Source organism: Bubalus bubalis, chromosome 2 (assembly GCF_019923935.1).
Source record: "Bubalus bubalis isolate 160015118507 breed Murrah chromosome 2, NDDB_SH_1, whole genome shotgun sequence".
Taxonomy (NCBI): domain Eukaryota; kingdom Metazoa; phylum Chordata; class Mammalia; order Artiodactyla; family Bovidae; genus Bubalus; species Bubalus bubalis.
The window spans coordinates 154,264,459-154,283,477 of NC_059158.1; the positions used below are offsets into that span (position 1 = coordinate 154,264,459).

Below are 19,019 nucleotides of genomic sequence, written 5' to 3' on the forward strand. Positions count from 1 at the left end.
CATCTGTTGATGGACATCTAAGTTGCTTCCATGTCTGGCTATTGTAAATAGCACTGCAACAAACATTGGGGTACATGTATCTTTTTCAGTTATGATTTTCTCAGGGTATATGCTCAGTAGTTGGAATTTTGGGTCATATTGTAATTTTATTCCTAGTTTTTTAAGGAATCTCCACACCGTTCTTCATAATGGCTATATAAATTTCCATTTCTACCAACAGTGCAAGAGGATTTCCTTTTCACCACACCTTATCCAGTACTTACTGCTTGCAGAATTTTTAATAATGGCTGTTCTGACCAATGGGCTTCCCAGGTGCTACTAGTGGTGAAAAACCTTCCTGCCAGTGCAGGAGACATAAGAGATGTGGGTTCAATCTCTGGATCAGGAAGATTCCCTAGAGAAGGATACTCATCCAGTATTCTTGACTAGAAAATCCCATTGACAGAGTCTGGTGGGCTATAGTCCATAGCATTGCAAAGAGTCAGACATGACTAAAGTGACTTAGCACACCCACATTCTGTCCAGTGTGAGGTGATACCTCATTGTAGTTTTGATTTGCATTTCTCTAATTGAGCATCTTTTCATGTGTTTGATGGCCATTGTAAGTCTTCTTTGAAGAAATGCCTGCTTAGGTCTTCTGCCCATTTTTTGATTTGATTGTTTGCTTTCCTGGTATTGAGCTGCATGAGCTGCTCCTTTGTCAGTTGTTTCATTTGCATTTATTTTCTCCCATTCTAAAGGTTGTCTTATTTTGTCTATAGTTTCCTTTACTGTGCTAAAGCTTTTAAGTTTAATTACATCCCAATTATTTTTGTTTTTATTTCCATTACTCTAGGAGGTGGGGTTTCCCTGGTGGCTCAGAGGTTAAAGCATCTGCTTGCAATGTGGGAGACCTGGGTTCGATCCCTGGGTTGGGAAGATCCCCTGGAGAAGGAAATGGCAACCCACTCCAGTGTTCTTGCTTGGAGAATCCCATGGACGGAGGAGCCTGGTGGGCTACAGCCCACGGGGTCGCAAAGAGTCGGACATGACTGAGCAACTTCACTCACTCACTCACTCAGGAGGTGGGTCAAAGAGCATCTTGCTATGATTTATGTCAAAGAGTGTTCTGCCTATGTTTTCCACTGTGAGTTTTATAGTTTCTGGCCTTACATAGAGATCTTTAATCTATTTTGCATTTATTTGTGTATGGTGTCAGGAAGTGTTCTAATTTCATTCTTTTACATGTAGCTGTCCAGATTTCCCAGCACCACTTCTTGAAGAGACTGTCTTTTCTCCGTTGTATATTCTCACCTCCTTTGTCAAAGAAAAGGTGCTCATAGATGCATGGGTGATCTCTGTGCTATCTTGTTCCATTGATCTATTTAATGTACTTTTGTTTTTATTTCAGTACCATACTGTCTTGATGACTGTAACTTTGTAGTATAGTCTGAAGTCAAAACGGTTGATTCTTCCAGCTTCATTTTTCTTTCTTGATTGTTTTGACTATTTAAGGTCTTTTGTGTTTCCATACAAATTGTAAAATGTTTTGTTCTAGTTCTGTGAAAAATGCCATTGGTAATTTGATAGGGATTGCATTGAATCTGTAGATTGCTTTGGGTAGTATAGTATAGTTGGTGGTAAAGAATCTGCCTGCAGTACAGGAGATGTGGAGATGCAGTTTTGATCCTGGGGTTCAGAAAGTCCTGAGGGGAAGGAAATGGCAACCCATTCCAGTATTCTCGACTGGGAAATCCCATGGACAGAGAGCCTGGCAGACTATAGTCCATGGAGTCACAAAGAGTTGGACAAGACTGAGTGACTAAATAGTAGCAAGCAAACAAGGACATGATGTATTTCTCCGTTTGTGTCATCTTTGATTTCTTTCATCAGTGTCTTATAGTTTTCTGTATGCAGATCTTTTGTATCCCTGTGCTGTGCTGTGCTAGTTGCTCAAGTCGTGTACGACTCTTTGTAACCCCATGGACTATATAGCTCACCAGGCAACTCAGTCCATGGAGATTCTTGAGGCAAGAATATGGAGTGGGTTGCCATGCCTCCTCCAAGGGATCTTTCTAACCCAGGGATCAAACCCAGGTCTCCTGCATTGTAGATGGATTCTTAACCATCTGAGCTGAGCTACCAGGGAGCCCTAGGCAGGTTTATTCCTATGAATCTTACTCATTTTATTGTAGTGGTAAATGGAATTGTTTCCTTAATTTGTCTCTATGATTTTTTGACTATGGGATCTTTGACTATTTAGGGCCAACTACAAATCGCAGTATTCCCAGTGTTATGGTGTGCAAATTACTTAGAATAGTAAATGCTCAATATGTCCCAACTTAAACTATAGTGTTAAGTGTAGAAACTGTTGAAATATAAAGAGTTATTTGCTTTTGTCTTTATTCATTTGTCCTTGCCATTTCAATATTTGGTCTTTTTATTTTGTTTTTTTTTTTCCCATTATTCAGTTTGCTGCCATTTATTGCCAAGTATCCATGTTTTCCTCATTGTTATCAGTGAACAGTGCTCCAGCCTCTTAAATTTCTCCCTGCACTCGCATCCTTTGCAAAAACAATTCAGTTGACTGTTTAACAATCTGAGTAAGGACTTGAGGGTACTCTAAGCAAGTCCTCAACTCAATTATGGTTATTTTATTTATACACCTTTTTTCTTTTATTCTCCAAATCCTGATTATATTTCAGGTATTTGAGGGTGCTGGAAAATCTGCCTTTTACATTGGTAGAGTAGAATTTTATTGCCATTTGGAGATAGTTCTCAGTTCATATATTTATTGTCATAAATAATGTTTATCTCAGATAAGCCTCATGATAAATATTATCATTGTATGTTCGTTCAGTTATACAAATGCTATTTAAAATCCAGGTCTTTTACTTATAAAACATAAATAGAGTCACAGATGTAGAAAACAAATTTATGGTTACCAGAGGAGAAAGAGGGGGGGCAGAAAAATTAGGAGATTAGGATTTACATATACATAGGAGGAGAAAATGCAACCCACTCCAGTATTCTTGCCGTGAGAACCCCATGACAGTATGAAAAGACATATACACATTGCTATGTATTAAATAGATAACTAGTAAGAACCTGTTGTAGAACAAAGGGAGCACTAGTCAATACTCTGTAATGACCTATATGAGAAAAATCTAAAAAAGAATATGTATATGTATGTGTGCGTATATATATATATATAATTGACTCAGTCAATTTGCTGCACAGCAGAAAGTAACACAACATTGGAAATCAGCTACTCTAATAAAAATTAAAAAAAAAAAAAAAAAAAGCAGAGAGGTGGGATCAGAAAACAATCTTCCCACAGTCCATGGGGTTGCAAAAGAGTCAGACACAATTTAGTGAATAAACAACAATTAAAGCCTGGGGCTTCCCAGGTGGCTCACTGGTAAAGAATCTGCCTGTCAATCCCTGGGTTCAGAAGATCCCCTGGAAAAGGAAATGGAAACCCTCTCCAGTATTCTTGCCTGCAGAATCCCATGGACAAAGGAGACTGGCAGGTTACTGTCCAAGGGGTCGCAAAAAGTCAGGAGTTAGGGACTATCAACAGCAACAGTTAAAGTCTTGGGCCATAATATTGGGGTGGTTTTTTAATACATATTGTAAAAGAATTAAGAAAATAAGAGAGACTTTATAATTTAAGTACAAAGTGAAAAAAAAATGTAGGGATATGGGTTCCCCTTTTAGAGAATTAGAGACAAAAAGAAAGAACAGGAGATGACACAAGGAAAAATGATGAAACGTGACGTAAAACAAAATGAGAATGTAAATATTCTTGCTATTAATTTCAGCTCTCTCTAAAGCAAAAGATTTTCCAGAATTAACTACTAATTTTTAAAAATAAATCTGTAGCGTAAAATATAAATAAAATTTAGGTCTTACTAAGGGTTAATAAGATAATGAATTCCAGTATTTTTTCCTAAAAAAGGATAGATATCTTTTACCCTTTTCTTCATTTCACTTAAATACATATTGCTGCTCTTTTGCAAATGTTATGTAATTGCATTAACCACATTTTGTTGATATAAAAGTTCATACAAGCTTGAAGTTTAAAAAATACAGTTTCGTATCCAATATTAATAGTGTTATAACAAATACACCAAAGGAAATAGAATCTTTAAAATTTAATACCTCACGAAGGACTACTCTGTGTGTGCTGTGTGTTAAAACAATGTCCTCTTACAAGTTACAAGTTGGAAATACATTTTAAATGAAAATGCATCTGCTCTGGAAGAGTGGATAACTTTATTTTTTAACGAGTTCATAGTTGAGACAAATAGCCATCCTTCGGTTACCAGAATAATAAATTAAATCAAGGAGCACAACGGACAAGAACAGAAGAAAAAAAGGGGAAGTAAAGTAAAAACAGGAGGTAGTTGATAAAGAGCTTTTTCGTGTTCACTAACTTCTCTCTACAAAAATGTTAGGAAAACAGAAGACAGAGCAATGGAGAGAAAATTGCATCAGGCTTCAGTGTTGACGTTTTTGATGGAAATATGCAAATCATTTCCATCCCTTGTGGTGCAGTCATGCTCTGTCACTTTAGTCCATTTTCACCTGCAAAGAATTCTGAATGGGACTTCCTTCTCTGGCAGCTAATTAATCTCTCTCAAGCCTGCTCTTGCAGTCTGTCTGCCTGGAATGCCCCATACCTAAACCCAGTGATTTGTAAGCAGATTTCTTTCCCCCTTGAGCAGTTCTTTCTTCCTTTAAGCTATGTGAAGACCCAGCTTTTTCTTTTATTTGGGAAACTCTGTGCACTAGAATATATCATTGAGGAACCTCTCCCTCTATCCTACCACCATAACTGAATAGACTCCCAGATAATTAAATTGGGTTTTAATGACAGCAGACAAAGCCTAAATATCAACTGTCAATGTGCACAGTGTTTTACTAGTGGCACACATAGTATGTAAGGATATACATTCCTAAATCACACATTTTCTGTGTGTATTTGTTAGATATTCCCTGTGATGAAATGGATATAATCATATATGACACTGTTACCTTTGCCTTAAAAATACTGCCAAATTGTACAGTATTTAGACATTTTAGTGTTTTGGCAAATTTTGTATGTACAAAAAATTAATGTAAGAGCATAATTGTTTATAGGTTGGAATGCTTCAATTAAAAAAATAATAATTTTATTCATGTTTATTATATTTAATAAATACAGCCTTTTAAAAAGTTACTGCTAATGAGCTACTTGCAAATAGCAATGCTTAATTTTGTCACAAGTGAAACTGCCTTTCCATGATAGCTCATAAGAGGTTAGAAATGCCATCTTTATTATTTTGCTGATGCTGTCCACACATCATCTTTTTAATGTAATTATCAGTATTGTTTTATTTTCTCTCATGTGTTTTTCTGTTAAATTTTTTGTGATTTGTATCTATTTCTTTATATTTCCTTTCCTTTTTATTTCCTTTTTAATTAGACATAAGACTTCCTGGTAGCTATGTAATGCATGCCTTTAGAGAACAAATATATATATATTACTGGTATAGCTATTCCAAATATTATAGATACTTTGTCCATCTATGAAGGTGCATGTACCTGACACATACATGTGTGGAGCCTTAATAAGAGGATAGAATCACTATAAATACTCAACTATTCACAGAAATATATATTTAGTATTTATTGTGTCGCACATATCAGGATAGTGAAGGCAGAAGGAAAAAGTATTCTCACAAGTGATATTTACTTTTAATTGTTTGGTTAAGGTGATATACACAGTGGAACTTAACACTGAAGTGTTCAATTATTATAGATGAATTTTGATAAATGTATATGCCTTTAAAGCTATTGAAGCTATAGGCCATTTCTGTAACCACAGATAATTTCCCAGTTCATCTAATGAAAGCCATTCCCCACAGCAAACAGTGTCTTCTTTCTATAACCATAGGGTGTCTGTTCCTGAACTTCATATGAATTCAACTATATAATACATAGGCATATTTACCTGAATTCTTTCATTTGGTATTATTTCTATTAAAGTATATTGTTGCAGAAGTCAGCAATTCATTATTTTTAGTCACAGTCTAATGAGGCAATATGGTACCGCTTCATCTGAGTACCTTAAAACAATGTAATTCTGTGTTCACCCTTGTCCTTGTGATTTTGCTATCTTTTAGTTTACTTCTACATACTTAAAACACTATCCAGTACAATGATGGTATCTTTAATCAGTTGTCTTTTAAAAATTAAAAAAAAAAACAAGGTATTTTTCCATTTACCCAAATAGTTATCATTTTAGATGATGTCATTCTTTTCTGTATATGGATATTTCCATCTGTTGTCCTTTCCATTCAGTCTGAATACCTTCTCTTCAGCTTCTCTTATAGGAAAGATCTGTTGGTGATTTATTTGAAAATTTATTTCATCTTCCTTATTGAAGGTATTTTAACTGATTATTGAATTTTAAATAATTCAATTCAGCCCTTAAAAAATTATATTCTATTGTTTCTATTGAGAAGTCAGTTGTCATTGCACCCTTGTTACCTACGTGTTATGTTTCTTTCATTGATTGTGACTGTCAGATTTTTGTTTTATATTTTGCTTTTAGCAGTTTTACTATGATATGCTTAGGTGTATTCTGTCTGTTATTAATTATGTTTGGATTTTCCTGAGCTAGTATGATCTGTATATTGGCATTTCTCATCAAATTGGGGAGCACTTGAGCAATTGTTCTTTCAAACTTGTTCTAACACTTTTCTCTTTCTTTCCTTTTCTACGCTCCCCATGACCTCCGGAAACCCAATTATTTCTGTTACACCATGTGATTATCCCCACTGATGACTGAGGTTCTGTCAATGGTTCTTCAATATGTTTTCTTTTTCTTTCTATTTCTGTAAGTTCTATTCACCTTAATCAAGTCCACCAATCCTTTTATTCCTGCAGTATTCAATGTGCTTTTTGCTCATGCAATGAACTTTATTTCACATGTTATACTTATCCATTGTTTTTTTATAGTTTCTATTTATTCTCTGACATTCTCTCTTTGTAGACCCATTTAGCAGTTTCTTTAAATCCTTACCTGTGATTATGATATATGGTTGAAATCTTGGTGTTTGATTAAAAAGTTGAGTCTGTTTCTAATACTGCGTTTTTTTCTTCTTTATACCTTTTCCACCTCTTTACATGTGTACTAATTTTTTAAATCAAATGCTGGATATCGTTAGTAACAAATTTTAGGGAATCTATATTGGTCTTTCTATAAAAGTTCTGTTCCAGCAATCTATTTAATTATAGACATATCATTTTTGCCTTTCAGGCTTAGTTTTATTCTTGGTCAAAACAAGTCTACTTTGGTTTTTAACTTCCATTAGTACTCTTGCCTGGAAAATCCCATGGACGGAGGAGCCTGGTAGGCTGCAGTCCACGGGGTTGCTAGGAGTCAAACATGACAGAGCGACTTCACTTTCACTTTTCACTTTCATGCATTGGACAAGGAAATGGCAACCCACTCCAGTGTTCTTGCCTGGAGAATCCCAGGGACGGGGGAGCCTGGTGGGCTGCTGTCTCTGTGGTTGCACAGAGTCAGACACGACTGAAGCGACTTAGCAGCAGCAGCAGCAGTGAACCTGACCCTTACTCCTATGGTGGGTTCTTTTTTGTGGTTCCAACTGAAAGTCTGATGTACCCATTGAGTCTGTCCACTCTAGATGAGATTAAAGTCCAATATCTTCCAATAATACCTAGTCTCTGGTATCACTGTACAGCATTCAACCACCCAGCATGAAATGTCTTCAAGGGCTTGTGGACTCTTACACTGTAATAATGTCATCTAGATCTTGGCCAACAATTCATGGCAAATTCCCAAACTGCTGCCATTTGCCATGCAGCTCCCTTTTTTCATGTACCCTTCACTGCAAGAACCAGGCAGACCAGCAGCCCAGATTTTTCTCATTTCCTCTCGGTTCCTCTGAGACTTCACATCTACCCCTATTGGTGGCTCAGACAATAAAGAATCTTCCCACAATGAGGGAGACCCAAGTTCGATCCCGGGTGGGAAAAATCTCCTGGAGAAGAGAATGGCTACCCTCTCTGGAATTCTTGCTTGGAGAACTCATGGACAGAAGAACCTAGTGGGATTGCAAAGAGTCAGACACTGAGCAACTAAGACTCTGACTTTCAGTGAGACTTCACGTCTACCAGGGTTCTACTATTATTTTGATAGCAGTAAGTGCTTCCAAACAGAAAGTCAGTGAGGTCATTCAGAAGAGTTCAGTACGGTGGCTCAGTCGTGTCCAATTCTTCTGCAAGCCCATGAACTGCAGCACACCAGGCTTCCTTGTCCATCACCAACACCCAGAGCATACTCAAACTCATGTCCATCCAGTCGGTGATGCCATCCAAGCATCTCATCCTCTGCCATCCGCTTCTCTTTCCACCTTCAATCTTTCCCAGCATCCAGGTATTTTCAGTGAGTCACTTCTTTGCATCAGGTGACCAAAGAATTGGAGTTTCAGCTTCAACATCAGTCACCAATGAAATTCAGGACTGATTTCATTTAGGATAGACTGGTTGGATCTCTTGCTGTTCCAGGGACTCTCAACAGTCTCCTCAAGAGTCTTCTCCAAAACCACAGTTTAAAATCATCAATTCTTCGATGCTCAGCTTTCTTTATACTCCAACTCTCACATCCATACATGACCACTGGAAAACAATAGCCTTGACTACAGGCAAGTAAAGCCTCTAGTCTCTTGGAGACTAGTATTCTCTCTACTTTGTTGGCAAACTAATGTCTCTGCTTTTTAATATGCTGTCTAGTTTGGTCATGGCTTTTCTTCCAAGGAGCAAGCATCTTTTAATTTCATGGCTGTAATCACCATATGCAGTAATTTTGGAGCCCAAGAAAATAAAGTGTCATTGTTTCCCCATCTATTTGCCATGAAGTGATGGGACCAGATGCCATGATCTTCATTTACTGAATGTTGAATTTTAAGCCACCTTTTTCACTCTCCTCTTTCACTTTCATCAAGAGGCTCTTTAGTTCTTCTTCAATTTCTGCCATAAGGGTGGTATCATCTGCATATCTGAGGTTATTGATATTTCTCCCAGCAACCTTGCTTCCAACTTGTCCTTTATCCAGCCCAGCATTTTTTGTGAAGTACTATGCATATAAGTTAAATAAGCATGGTGACAGTAAACAACCTGACGTATTCCTTTCCAAATTTGAAACCTGTCTGTTGTTCCATGTCCAGTTCTAACTGTTGCTTCTTGACTGGCATATAGATTTCTCACAATGCAGGTCAGGTGGTCTGGCATTCCAATCCCTTGAAGAATTTTCCACAGTTTGTTGTGATCCACACAGTCAAAGGTTTTGGCATAGTCAATAAAGCAGAAGTAGATATTTTTCTGAAACTCTCTTGCTTTTTTGATGATCCAGTGGATGTTGGAAATTTGATTTCTGGCTCCTCTGTCTTTTCTAAATCTAGCTTGAACATCTGGAAGTTGACGGTTCACGTACTGTTGAAGCCTGGCTTGGAGAATTTTGAGCATTACTTTGCTAGCATGTGAGATGAATGTAATTGTGCAGTAGTTTGAGCATTTTTGGCAGTGTCTTTCTTTGGGATTGGAATGAAAACTGACCTTTTCCAGTCCTGTGGCCATTGCTGAGTTTTCCAAATTTGCTGGCATATTGAGTGCAGCACTTTCACAGCATCATGTTTTAGGATTTGAAATAGCTCAACTGGAATTCCATCACCTCCACTAGCTTTGTTCGTAGTGATGCTTCCTAAGGCCCACTTGACTTCACATTCCAGGATGTCTGGCTCTAGGTGAGTGATCATACCATCATGATTCTCTTGGTCATGAAGATCTTTCTTGTATAGTTCTTCTGTGTATTCTTGCCACCTCTTCTTAATATCTTATACTTCTGTTAGATCCATACCATTTCTGTCCTTTATTGTGCCCATCTTTGCATGAAATTTTCCCTTGTTATCTCTAATTTTCTTGAAGAGCTCCCTAGTCTTTCCCATTCAGTTGTTTTCCTCTTTTCCTTAGCATTGATCACTGAGGAAGGCTATCTTATCTCTCCTTGCTATTCTTTGGAACTCTGCATTCAAATGGGTATATCTTTCCTTTTCTCCTTTCCATTTCTCTTCTCTTCTTTTCACAGCTATCTGTAAGGCCTCCTCAGATAACCATTTTCCCTTTTTGTATTACTTTCTTGGGGATGGTCTTGATCCCTGCCTCCCATACGATGTCATGAATCTCCATGCATACTTCTTCAGGCACTCTATCAAATCTAATCCCTTGAATCTATTAATCACTTCCACTGTATAATCTTAAGGGGTTTGACTTAGGTCATATCTGAATGATCTAGTGGTTTTTCCCTACTTTCTTCAATATGTCTGAATTTGGCAATAAGGAGTTTATGATCTGAGCCACAGTCAGCTCACCATCTTGTTTTTATGACTGTATAGAACTTCTCCATCTTTGGCTGCAAATAATTTAAATAATCAGATTTTGGTATTGACAATCTGGTGATGTCCATGAGTAGAGTCTTCTCTTTTGTTATTGGAAGAGGATGTTTGCTATGATCAGGGCATTCTCTTGGCAAAACTCTATTAGCATTTGCTTCCTTCATTCTGTACTCCAAGGCCAAATTTGCCTGTTACTCCAGGTAATTTTTGACTTCCTACTTTTGCAATCCAGTCCCTTATAATATAAAGGACATCTTTTTTGGGTATTAGTTCTAGAAGGTCTTGTAGGTCTTCATACAACCATTCATCTTCTTCTGTGTTACTGGTTGGGGCATAGACTTGGATAACTGTGATATTGAATGATTTGCCTTGGAAACAAACAGAGATCATTCTGTCGTTTTTGAGATTGCATCCAATTACTGAATTTTGGATTCTTTTGTTGACTATGATGGCTACTCCATTTCTTCTAAGGGATTCTTGCCTACAGTAGTAGATATAATGGTTATCTGAGTTAAATTCACCCATTCCAGTCCATTTTAGTTTGTTGATTCCTAAAATGTTGATGTTCACTCTCGCCATCTCCTGGTTGACAGCTTCCAATTTGCCTTGATTCATGGACATAACATTCCAGGTTCTTAGGCAATATTGCTCTTTACAGCATCAGACTTTACTTCCATCACTAGTCACATCCACAGCTGGGTGTTGTTTTTGCTTTGGTTCCATCTCTACACTCTTTCTGGAGATAGTTCTCCACTGATCTCCAGTAGCATATTGGGCACCTACCGACCTGGGGAGTTCATCTCTCAGTGTCCTATTTTTTATTTATGTATTTATTTATTTTACTTTTTCATACCATTCGTGGGGTTCTCAAGGTGAGATTACTGAAGTGATTTGCCGTTCCCTTCTCCAGTAGACCATGTTTTGTCAGATCTCTCCACCATGACCCATCCGTCTTGGGTGGCCCTACACAGCATGGCTCACAGTTTCATTGAGTTAGACAAGGCTGTTGTCCATGTGATCAGATTGGTTAGTTTTCTGCGATTGTGGTTTTCATTCTGTGTGCCCTCTGATGGAGAAGGATAAAAGGCTTATGGAAGCTTCCTGATGGGAGAGACTGACTGAGGGAGAAACTGGGTCTTATTCTGATGGCCAGTGCCATGATCAGTAAATCCTTACCCAATTTTCTGTTGATGGATGGGGCTGTGTTCCCTCCCTGTTATTTGACCTGAGGCCAAACTATGTTGGAGGTAATGAAAATAATGCTGACCTCCTTCAACAGGTCCCATGCAAGCACTGCTGCACTCAGTGCCCCCAACCCTGCACCACGCCACCTCTGACCATGCCTCTGCCAGAGACCCCTGGATGTTCATGGGCAAGTCTGAGTCAGTTTTTTCTTGGGTCATTACTCCTTTCTCCTGGGTCCTGGTGCACACCAGATTTTGTTTGTGCCCTCCAAGAGTCTGTTACCCCACTCCTGTGTAAGTTCTGGCAGCTCTATGGTGGGGTTCATGGTGACCTCCTCCAAGAGGGCTTATGCCATACCCACGTCTACTGCACCCAGAGCCCCTGCCCCTGCAGCAGGCCACTGCTGACCCATACCTCCACAGGAGACACTCAAACATAGTTCAGTCTTAGTCTCTGTGGGGTCTCTGGGTCCTGGTGCATACAAGGTTTGTTTGAGACTTCTGAGAGTCTCTGGCAGGTATGGGGTTTGATTCTCAGTGGGGCAATTTTACCCCTCCTACTGTCTTGCTGGGGCTTCTCCTTTGCCCTTGGACAGGAGTATCTCCTCAAAGTCACTCCAATGCCTACCACCTTGCTGGGGCTTCTCAGAGAAGAGAAGAAGAGAGGTCATAAGTTCAGTTCAGTCGCTCAGTTGTGTCCGACTCTTTGCGACCCCATGAATCGCAGCACTCCAGGCCTCCCTGTCCATCACCATCTCCCGGACTTCACTCAGACTCACGTCCATTGGTCAGTGATGCCATCCAGCCATCTCATCCTCTGTCGTCCCCTTCTCCTCCTGCCCCCAATCCCTCCCAGCATCAGAGTCTTTTCCAATGAGTCAACTCTTTGCATGAGGTGGCCAAAGTACTGGAGTTTCAGCTTCAGCATCATTCCTTCCAAAGAAATCCCAGGGCTGATCTCCTTTTGGATGGGCTGGTTGGATCTCCTTGCAGTCCAAGGGACTCTCAAGAGTCTTCTCCAACACCACAGTTCAAAAGCATCAGTTCTTTGGCGCTCAGCCTTCTTCACAGTCCAACTCTCACATCCATACATGACCACAGGAAAAACCATAGCCTTGACTAGACGAACCTTTGTTGGCAAAGTAATGTCTCTGCTTTTGAATATGCTATCTAGGTTGGTCATAACTTTCCTTCCAAGGAGTAAGCGTCTTTTAATTTCATGACTGCAGTCACCATCTGCAGTGATTTTGGAGCCCCCCAAAATAAAGTCTGACACTGTTTCCACTGTTTCCCCATCTATTTCCCATGAAGTGATGGGACCGGATGCCATGATCTTTGTTTTCTGAATGTTGAGCTTTAAGCCAACTTTTTCACTCTCCACTTTCACTTTCATCAAGAGGCTTTTTACTTCCTCTTCACTTTCTGCCATAAGGGTGGTGTCATCTGCATATCTGAGGTTATTGATATTTCTCCCGGCAATCTTGATTCCAGCTTGTAGACTATCCCCATGGAAAAGAAATGCAAAAATGTAAAATGGCTGTCTGGGGAGGCCTTACAAATAGCTGTGAAAAGAAGAGAAGCAAAAAGCAAAGGAGAAAAGAAAAGATATAAGCATCTGAATGCAGAGTTCCAATTAGAGGTCATGGTGCTCCCTAAATATTTTCCTGTGTTCAGGGGTACCCTCCTTTTCTGTGTTTAGTTCAGTGCCAAAAAATCATAGACACATATAATGTGTGTCATTTTATAGTTGTTTATTGTGGAGAGAAAAGTACAGTACTGGTTACTTTATCATGGTGGCACAAATCCCAACAAGACATTTTTACTGTTAGATAAGGAAGATAGAGGAAACTGCCAGAGGTGAGGCAGGCTGAGGGTTGTGAGGGAGGCAGGAGCCTTTAGAGTTAACATAAAGCCTGTGACTTGAGTTATTTGACAACAAGCTATATATATACTTAAAAAATGCAAAAGTGAAGGAAAGATGAACTTGAGGGATAAACCCAGTAGTATTTAGTGAGAAGTCTTTTTGGAAGAGAGCAAATCTGATTAGAAATGAAAGATAAATCTAATTTCCCTCTTTCTGCTGTTAATCTTTAGCAAGTAGCTGTCCCATATAATATTGTCATAATAAAAAGAAACGAACCCAGAACTGATGATGAATTGAAAAAATTGAAGAATAAATAAATATAAACCAAATTCTACTGAAGAATATACAGTGAAGAAGGAATTACCTAAGTAAAATTACCAATAATTAAGACAAAAAGTCCTCTATATTTTCAATGAATTACAGGAATCCTACATTTCAAGTTGATTTTATATAATAAAAGAGAACATCAAAAGAGTTGAAGCATTTTATTATTTTATAAGACAATAGTTGAAAAGCAGACTGAGAAATATTGGGGGAAAAGTTAAACCAGTAACATAAAGGTTTTATAGATTACTCCCTCTTCACATACACACAAATAACCATAATTAAAAGTTTTTTAAGTTGTAAAAAAGTAATTACATATATATGCGAAGAGTTGATTCATTGGAAAAGACTGATGCTGGGACGGATTGGGGGCAGGAGGAGAAGGGGACGACAGAGGATGAGATGGCTGGATGGCATCACCGACTTGATGGACGTGAGTCTGAGTGAAGTCCGGGAGTTGGTGATGGACAGGGAGGCCTGGTATGCTGCAATTCATGGGGTCACAAAGAGTCGGACACGACTGAGCGACTGATCTGATCTGATATATATATATATGTGTGTATATATATTTCTCTCTATAATCCTCATATCCATATATATGTATATATAATTTCTCTCTATAATACAAGGATTATAGAGAGAATATTAAATGAAGGAGAAAAATAAAACAAAATAAAACAACTAGTGTTCCTAAAGGGAAAAAAAAGAATAAATGGAAGAGAAAAATATGAATATATATTAAAGGAATAACTGTATACTAGAAGAACAAAAGTCTAAGATGGAAATTGGTACCAAGCCATGCCATGCTGCATTCCATTGTTTGCAAAAGAATATTAGGGCTGTGGGCCTAAAAAGCAGATCATCCTCAGGGGAAGCTAAGCATGAACGGTAAGAGAGATTAGGCTGGCCTCGGACTTTTTCTCTCATAGGAGACAGTGAAACATTTATCCACAAATGTTTGAGGATTGATGACTCAGGATACTACGACCATTCAAAATTGCTCTTCAAGTACTGAATAATCAAGAAAATATATAAAAGTTCAGAAAACTTATTTAAGTAGATATTTATTGAACATTGGGAGAACACTGGCACAAAAACTTACTTTTGATTGCTGATCATATGTGTTTTGATTTTTGACATTGTAAGATTGACAATATTATTTCAAAAACTTGGTTGGTGAGTAAAAGTGGGAGGAATTATAAACATGTCATAATTACAAACATTTCCTTTTTAACTTATACTTTCTATAAATGAAATACAACTAAAAATAGCATGCTTAATTTTTAATATTTTCTCAATCTGAGAGTGCCTTTTAGACAATATTTCAGAATTAAAAAACATTGACAACTTTCAACCATGCCTTTAATCCTAGTTGTTTTCATTCATGGTAAACTCATATAATTTAATTTAATAATTGTCTACGCCAAAGCCTTTGACTGTGTGGATCACAATAAACTGTGGAAAATTCTGAAAGAGATGGGAATACCAGACCACCTGATCTGCCTCTTGAGAAATTTGTATGCAGGTCAGGAAGCAACAGTTAGAACTGGACATGGAACAACAGACTGGTTCCAAATAGGAAAAGGAGTTCGTCAAGGCTGTATACTGTCACCCTGTTTATTTAACTTCTATGCAGAGTACATCATGAGAAATGCTGGACTGGAAGAAACACAAGCTGGAATCAAGATTGCCGGGAGAAATATCAATAACCTCAGATATGCAGATGACACCACCCTTATGGCAGAAAGTGAAGAGGAACTCAAAACCTCTTGATGAAAGTGAAAGAGGAGAGTGAAAAAGTTGGCTTAAAGCTCAACATTCAGAAAATGAAGATCATGGCATCCGGTCCCATCACTTCATGGGAAATCGATGGGGAAACAGTGGAAACAGTGTCAGACTTTATTTTTCTGGGCTCCAAAATCACTGTAGATGGTGACTGCAGTCATGAAATTAAAAGACGCTTACTCTTTGGAAGGAAAGTTATGAGTAACCTAGATAGCATATTCAAAAGCAGAGACATTACTTTGCCAACAAAGGTCCGTCTAGTCAAGGCTATGGTTTTTCCTGTGGTCATGTATGGATGTGAGAGTTGGACTGTGAAGAAGGCTGAGCACCGAAGAATTGATGCTTTTGAACTGTGGTGTTTGAGAAGACTCTTGAGAGTCCCTTGGACTGCAAGGAGATCCAACCAGTCCATTCTGAAGATCAGCCCTGGGATTTCTTTGGAAGGAATGATGCTAGAGCTGAAACTCCAGTACTTTGGTCACCTCATGCAAAGAGTTGACTCATTGGAAAAGACTCTGATGCTGGGAGGGATTGGGGGCAGGAGGAGAAGGGGACGACAGAGGATGAGATGGCTGGATGGCATCACTGACTCGATGGATGGGAGTCTGAGTGAACTCCGGGAGTTGGTGATGGACAGGGAGGCCTGGAGTGCTGCGATTCATGGGGTCGCAAAGAGTTGGACACGACTGAGCGACTGATCTGATCTGATAATATACACATAATTTTCATTTTTCTGTAAAATCTCTCTCTCTCTATTATAGAGCTATCCCTGGAGCAATTAATGGTTAAAGATGATTATTTCATTATAGTGGACTTTGGAATGTAAGCCTTTCAAAAAATGCTTTATATTGATATTTTTAGAATTATTAGAAAACAGCAGGTAAAATTTCTACACAAAACAAGAATTCTATAAAAATAAAGTAATTTATCCTGTAAGTTTAGCACCCATCTCAAAAACATGTCATAAAATCTGAGCATACTTGTAAATATCCAAATATGTTTTTGAAAGGTCACATACTAAATATTTTAGGCTTATGAACCATATGGTCTCTCATAACTATGCAACTCTGCTATTGTCAGGGGAAAGCAGCAATAGACATATGTAAACAAATTGACATGTTCCAGTAAATCATTCTTTACAAAAATAGGCAACTAGCCAAAGGGCCATAGTGTGTGGACCCCTGGTATAGACTGACATTTCATCAACTTTAAAGATCAAATTATTATCAGCCTCTCTCAGAAATATTGAGATAAGGGAACTGATACAAAATGGCCATGATTAATGAATTTATTGATTTTATTTCCTTGTTCCTGATATTAATTACTACAGTACTTCACTTTGATATGAAAAGTATCAATCAAGGGAATTGCCATTGAGTAATTTACATATGTATCCACATAAATCTTAAAATTTTCTGGCTTCTCAAAAATACCAAAATTTCCGGTGAAATAAGCTTCATTCCAAACAGTTATTAGATGTTATGCTCAGTTTGATTTCTTCTTTCCCTTTTATGTTTACTGCCTTAGTCAAAAATCTCAGATTGTTGGAGCTACATTGGACCTCTCAGTGCTTCAAATTAAGTAATCTCAGTCTCACAAGAAGGAACTGTACTGTTACTGAGACGAATAACTTCTCTATGGTAACCCTACTGGTTCTTGTCATAGTTAGGACTGGAATCCAGTTTCCCAGCTCCCATTGCAGAATTTTTCCCACTCCACGATACTGTCATGTGTGGAATGGCTCAAGCCAGTCACCAGTCAGTTGATCAGAGCTTAACCAGCTGGTTATCATACTAGAAATGCCTGGAGAATCCCATGGACAGAGGAGCCTGGCAGGCTACAGTCCATGGGGTTGCAGAGAGTTGTACATGACTAAGCAATGAAGCACAGCACAGCACATAGGTACATTTCTAATATCATAACCAAATGCCTGGAGAATCCCATGGACAGGGAAGCCTGGCGTGCTGCACTCCATGGGGTCGCAAAGAGTCGGGCACAACCGAATGACTGAACTGAACTGAATCAGCTGATTAAGCTGCATGATAGGTGATTCTAATATACAGCCCACACTGAGAAAAAAAAAAAAAGAAAGAAACTGAGCAAGTTAAAGAAGTTTATCTGGTCTTCACATATTGTAGCACACATGCAGTTCTTTTCTCAGAATATTACTTCATGTGATGGGAGCAATTTTTGAGTAGTAATTTCATGATAAAGAATAAATGCGATAGTGTAAAGACAGCTTTCCCAAGTGATTTTATAAATTGGATGTAATTAGTCTATTTCATGCTACTAATTCTGTAAAGTGCTTGGAATATAAGGTGGTTGTAGAATGCTCCTTTAAAATGTCATTGTACATTTTTGCCATTTACAAAACTATGTCTCAAACATTTATTATCTTTGTTAGCATTGTACAGAAAGAATAAGGAACATTTAGGTGCTCACTTTGCAAACTTTAACTCTTAATTTTTCTCTGTGCAGTGAAAGATGCAGATATACCTTGTATGGACACACAGATTCTGTGAACAGCATCGAGTTTTTTCCTTACTCCAACACTCTTCTCACAGGCTCTGCCGATAAGTCACTGTCCATCTGGGATGCAAGAACGGTAAGCAAATCATTAACTTTTTTTTTTTTTTTTCCAATTTTGATAGGTCTAGTCACTCTTAGTCACTTTTCAGGTGCAAGGTACAACTTATGAAGAAATTGTATAGGGGCACATAGGATAAAAGAATGATAATATGTTTCTGTTTACAAGATCTTATTTATATGTTTTTATCTACCCTGCCTCCTAAAAGTAGGAATATAAAATAATGTAATTGCTTCATTAAACATTAATGCAGCAATTATTTATTGAGATAGAAACTCTGCTAGTATAATACATATGACAGGAAAATGCATAGCACCTTTCCTTAAGGACCTTGTATCTTAGAAAGGAAGGAGAACCAAGAGATTATTTTAATGTGGCGAGGTATATTAAAATGGAAGAAAATACAAGATACAGGGGAAAAGCAGGGAGATCTCTTATCTGCCTAGAAGGATGTGGATGACTCCCAAGAGAAGGCTGTCCTTGTGCTGAGAGTTAGAGGGTAAGTAGGATATACCAAATAATCTCAAGAAGATGGATTCCAGGAAAGAACAGTGCATACCTTACAAAGCTCTAGAGGTATGAGTCTATAAAAGCATATTTGGAGAGTAATAATATATATTGATAGAGCTTAAGAAAGAGGAAATAAAACACAAGCAAGTGTATACAGATAGACAAGCTCAAGATCACCAAGTATCTGATTGAAGTTTTATTATTTTCAGAGGGAATCTATTAAAGCATGTTAAGCAAACCATGGCTTCCCTGATAGCTCAGTTGGTAAAGAATCCATCTGCAATGCAGGAGACCCCAGTTTGATTCCTGGGTCAGGAAGA

At 38.2% G+C, this 19,019-nt stretch overlaps 1 protein-coding gene across 1 annotated transcript in view; it reads left to right on the top strand.

Moving 5' to 3' along the window:
* SPAG16 (sperm associated antigen 16) overlaps nt 1-19,019 on the top strand; it is a 1,086,909-nt gene that overhangs the window by 660,561 nt on the left and 407,329 nt on the right. Inside the window, exon 12 of the mRNA XM_045162106.1 lies at nt 18,081-18,207. Within this exon, the coding sequence (XP_045018041.1) occupies nt 18,081-18,207 (127 nt within the window). The remainder of the gene's footprint in view (nt 1-18,080; nt 18,208-19,019) is intronic.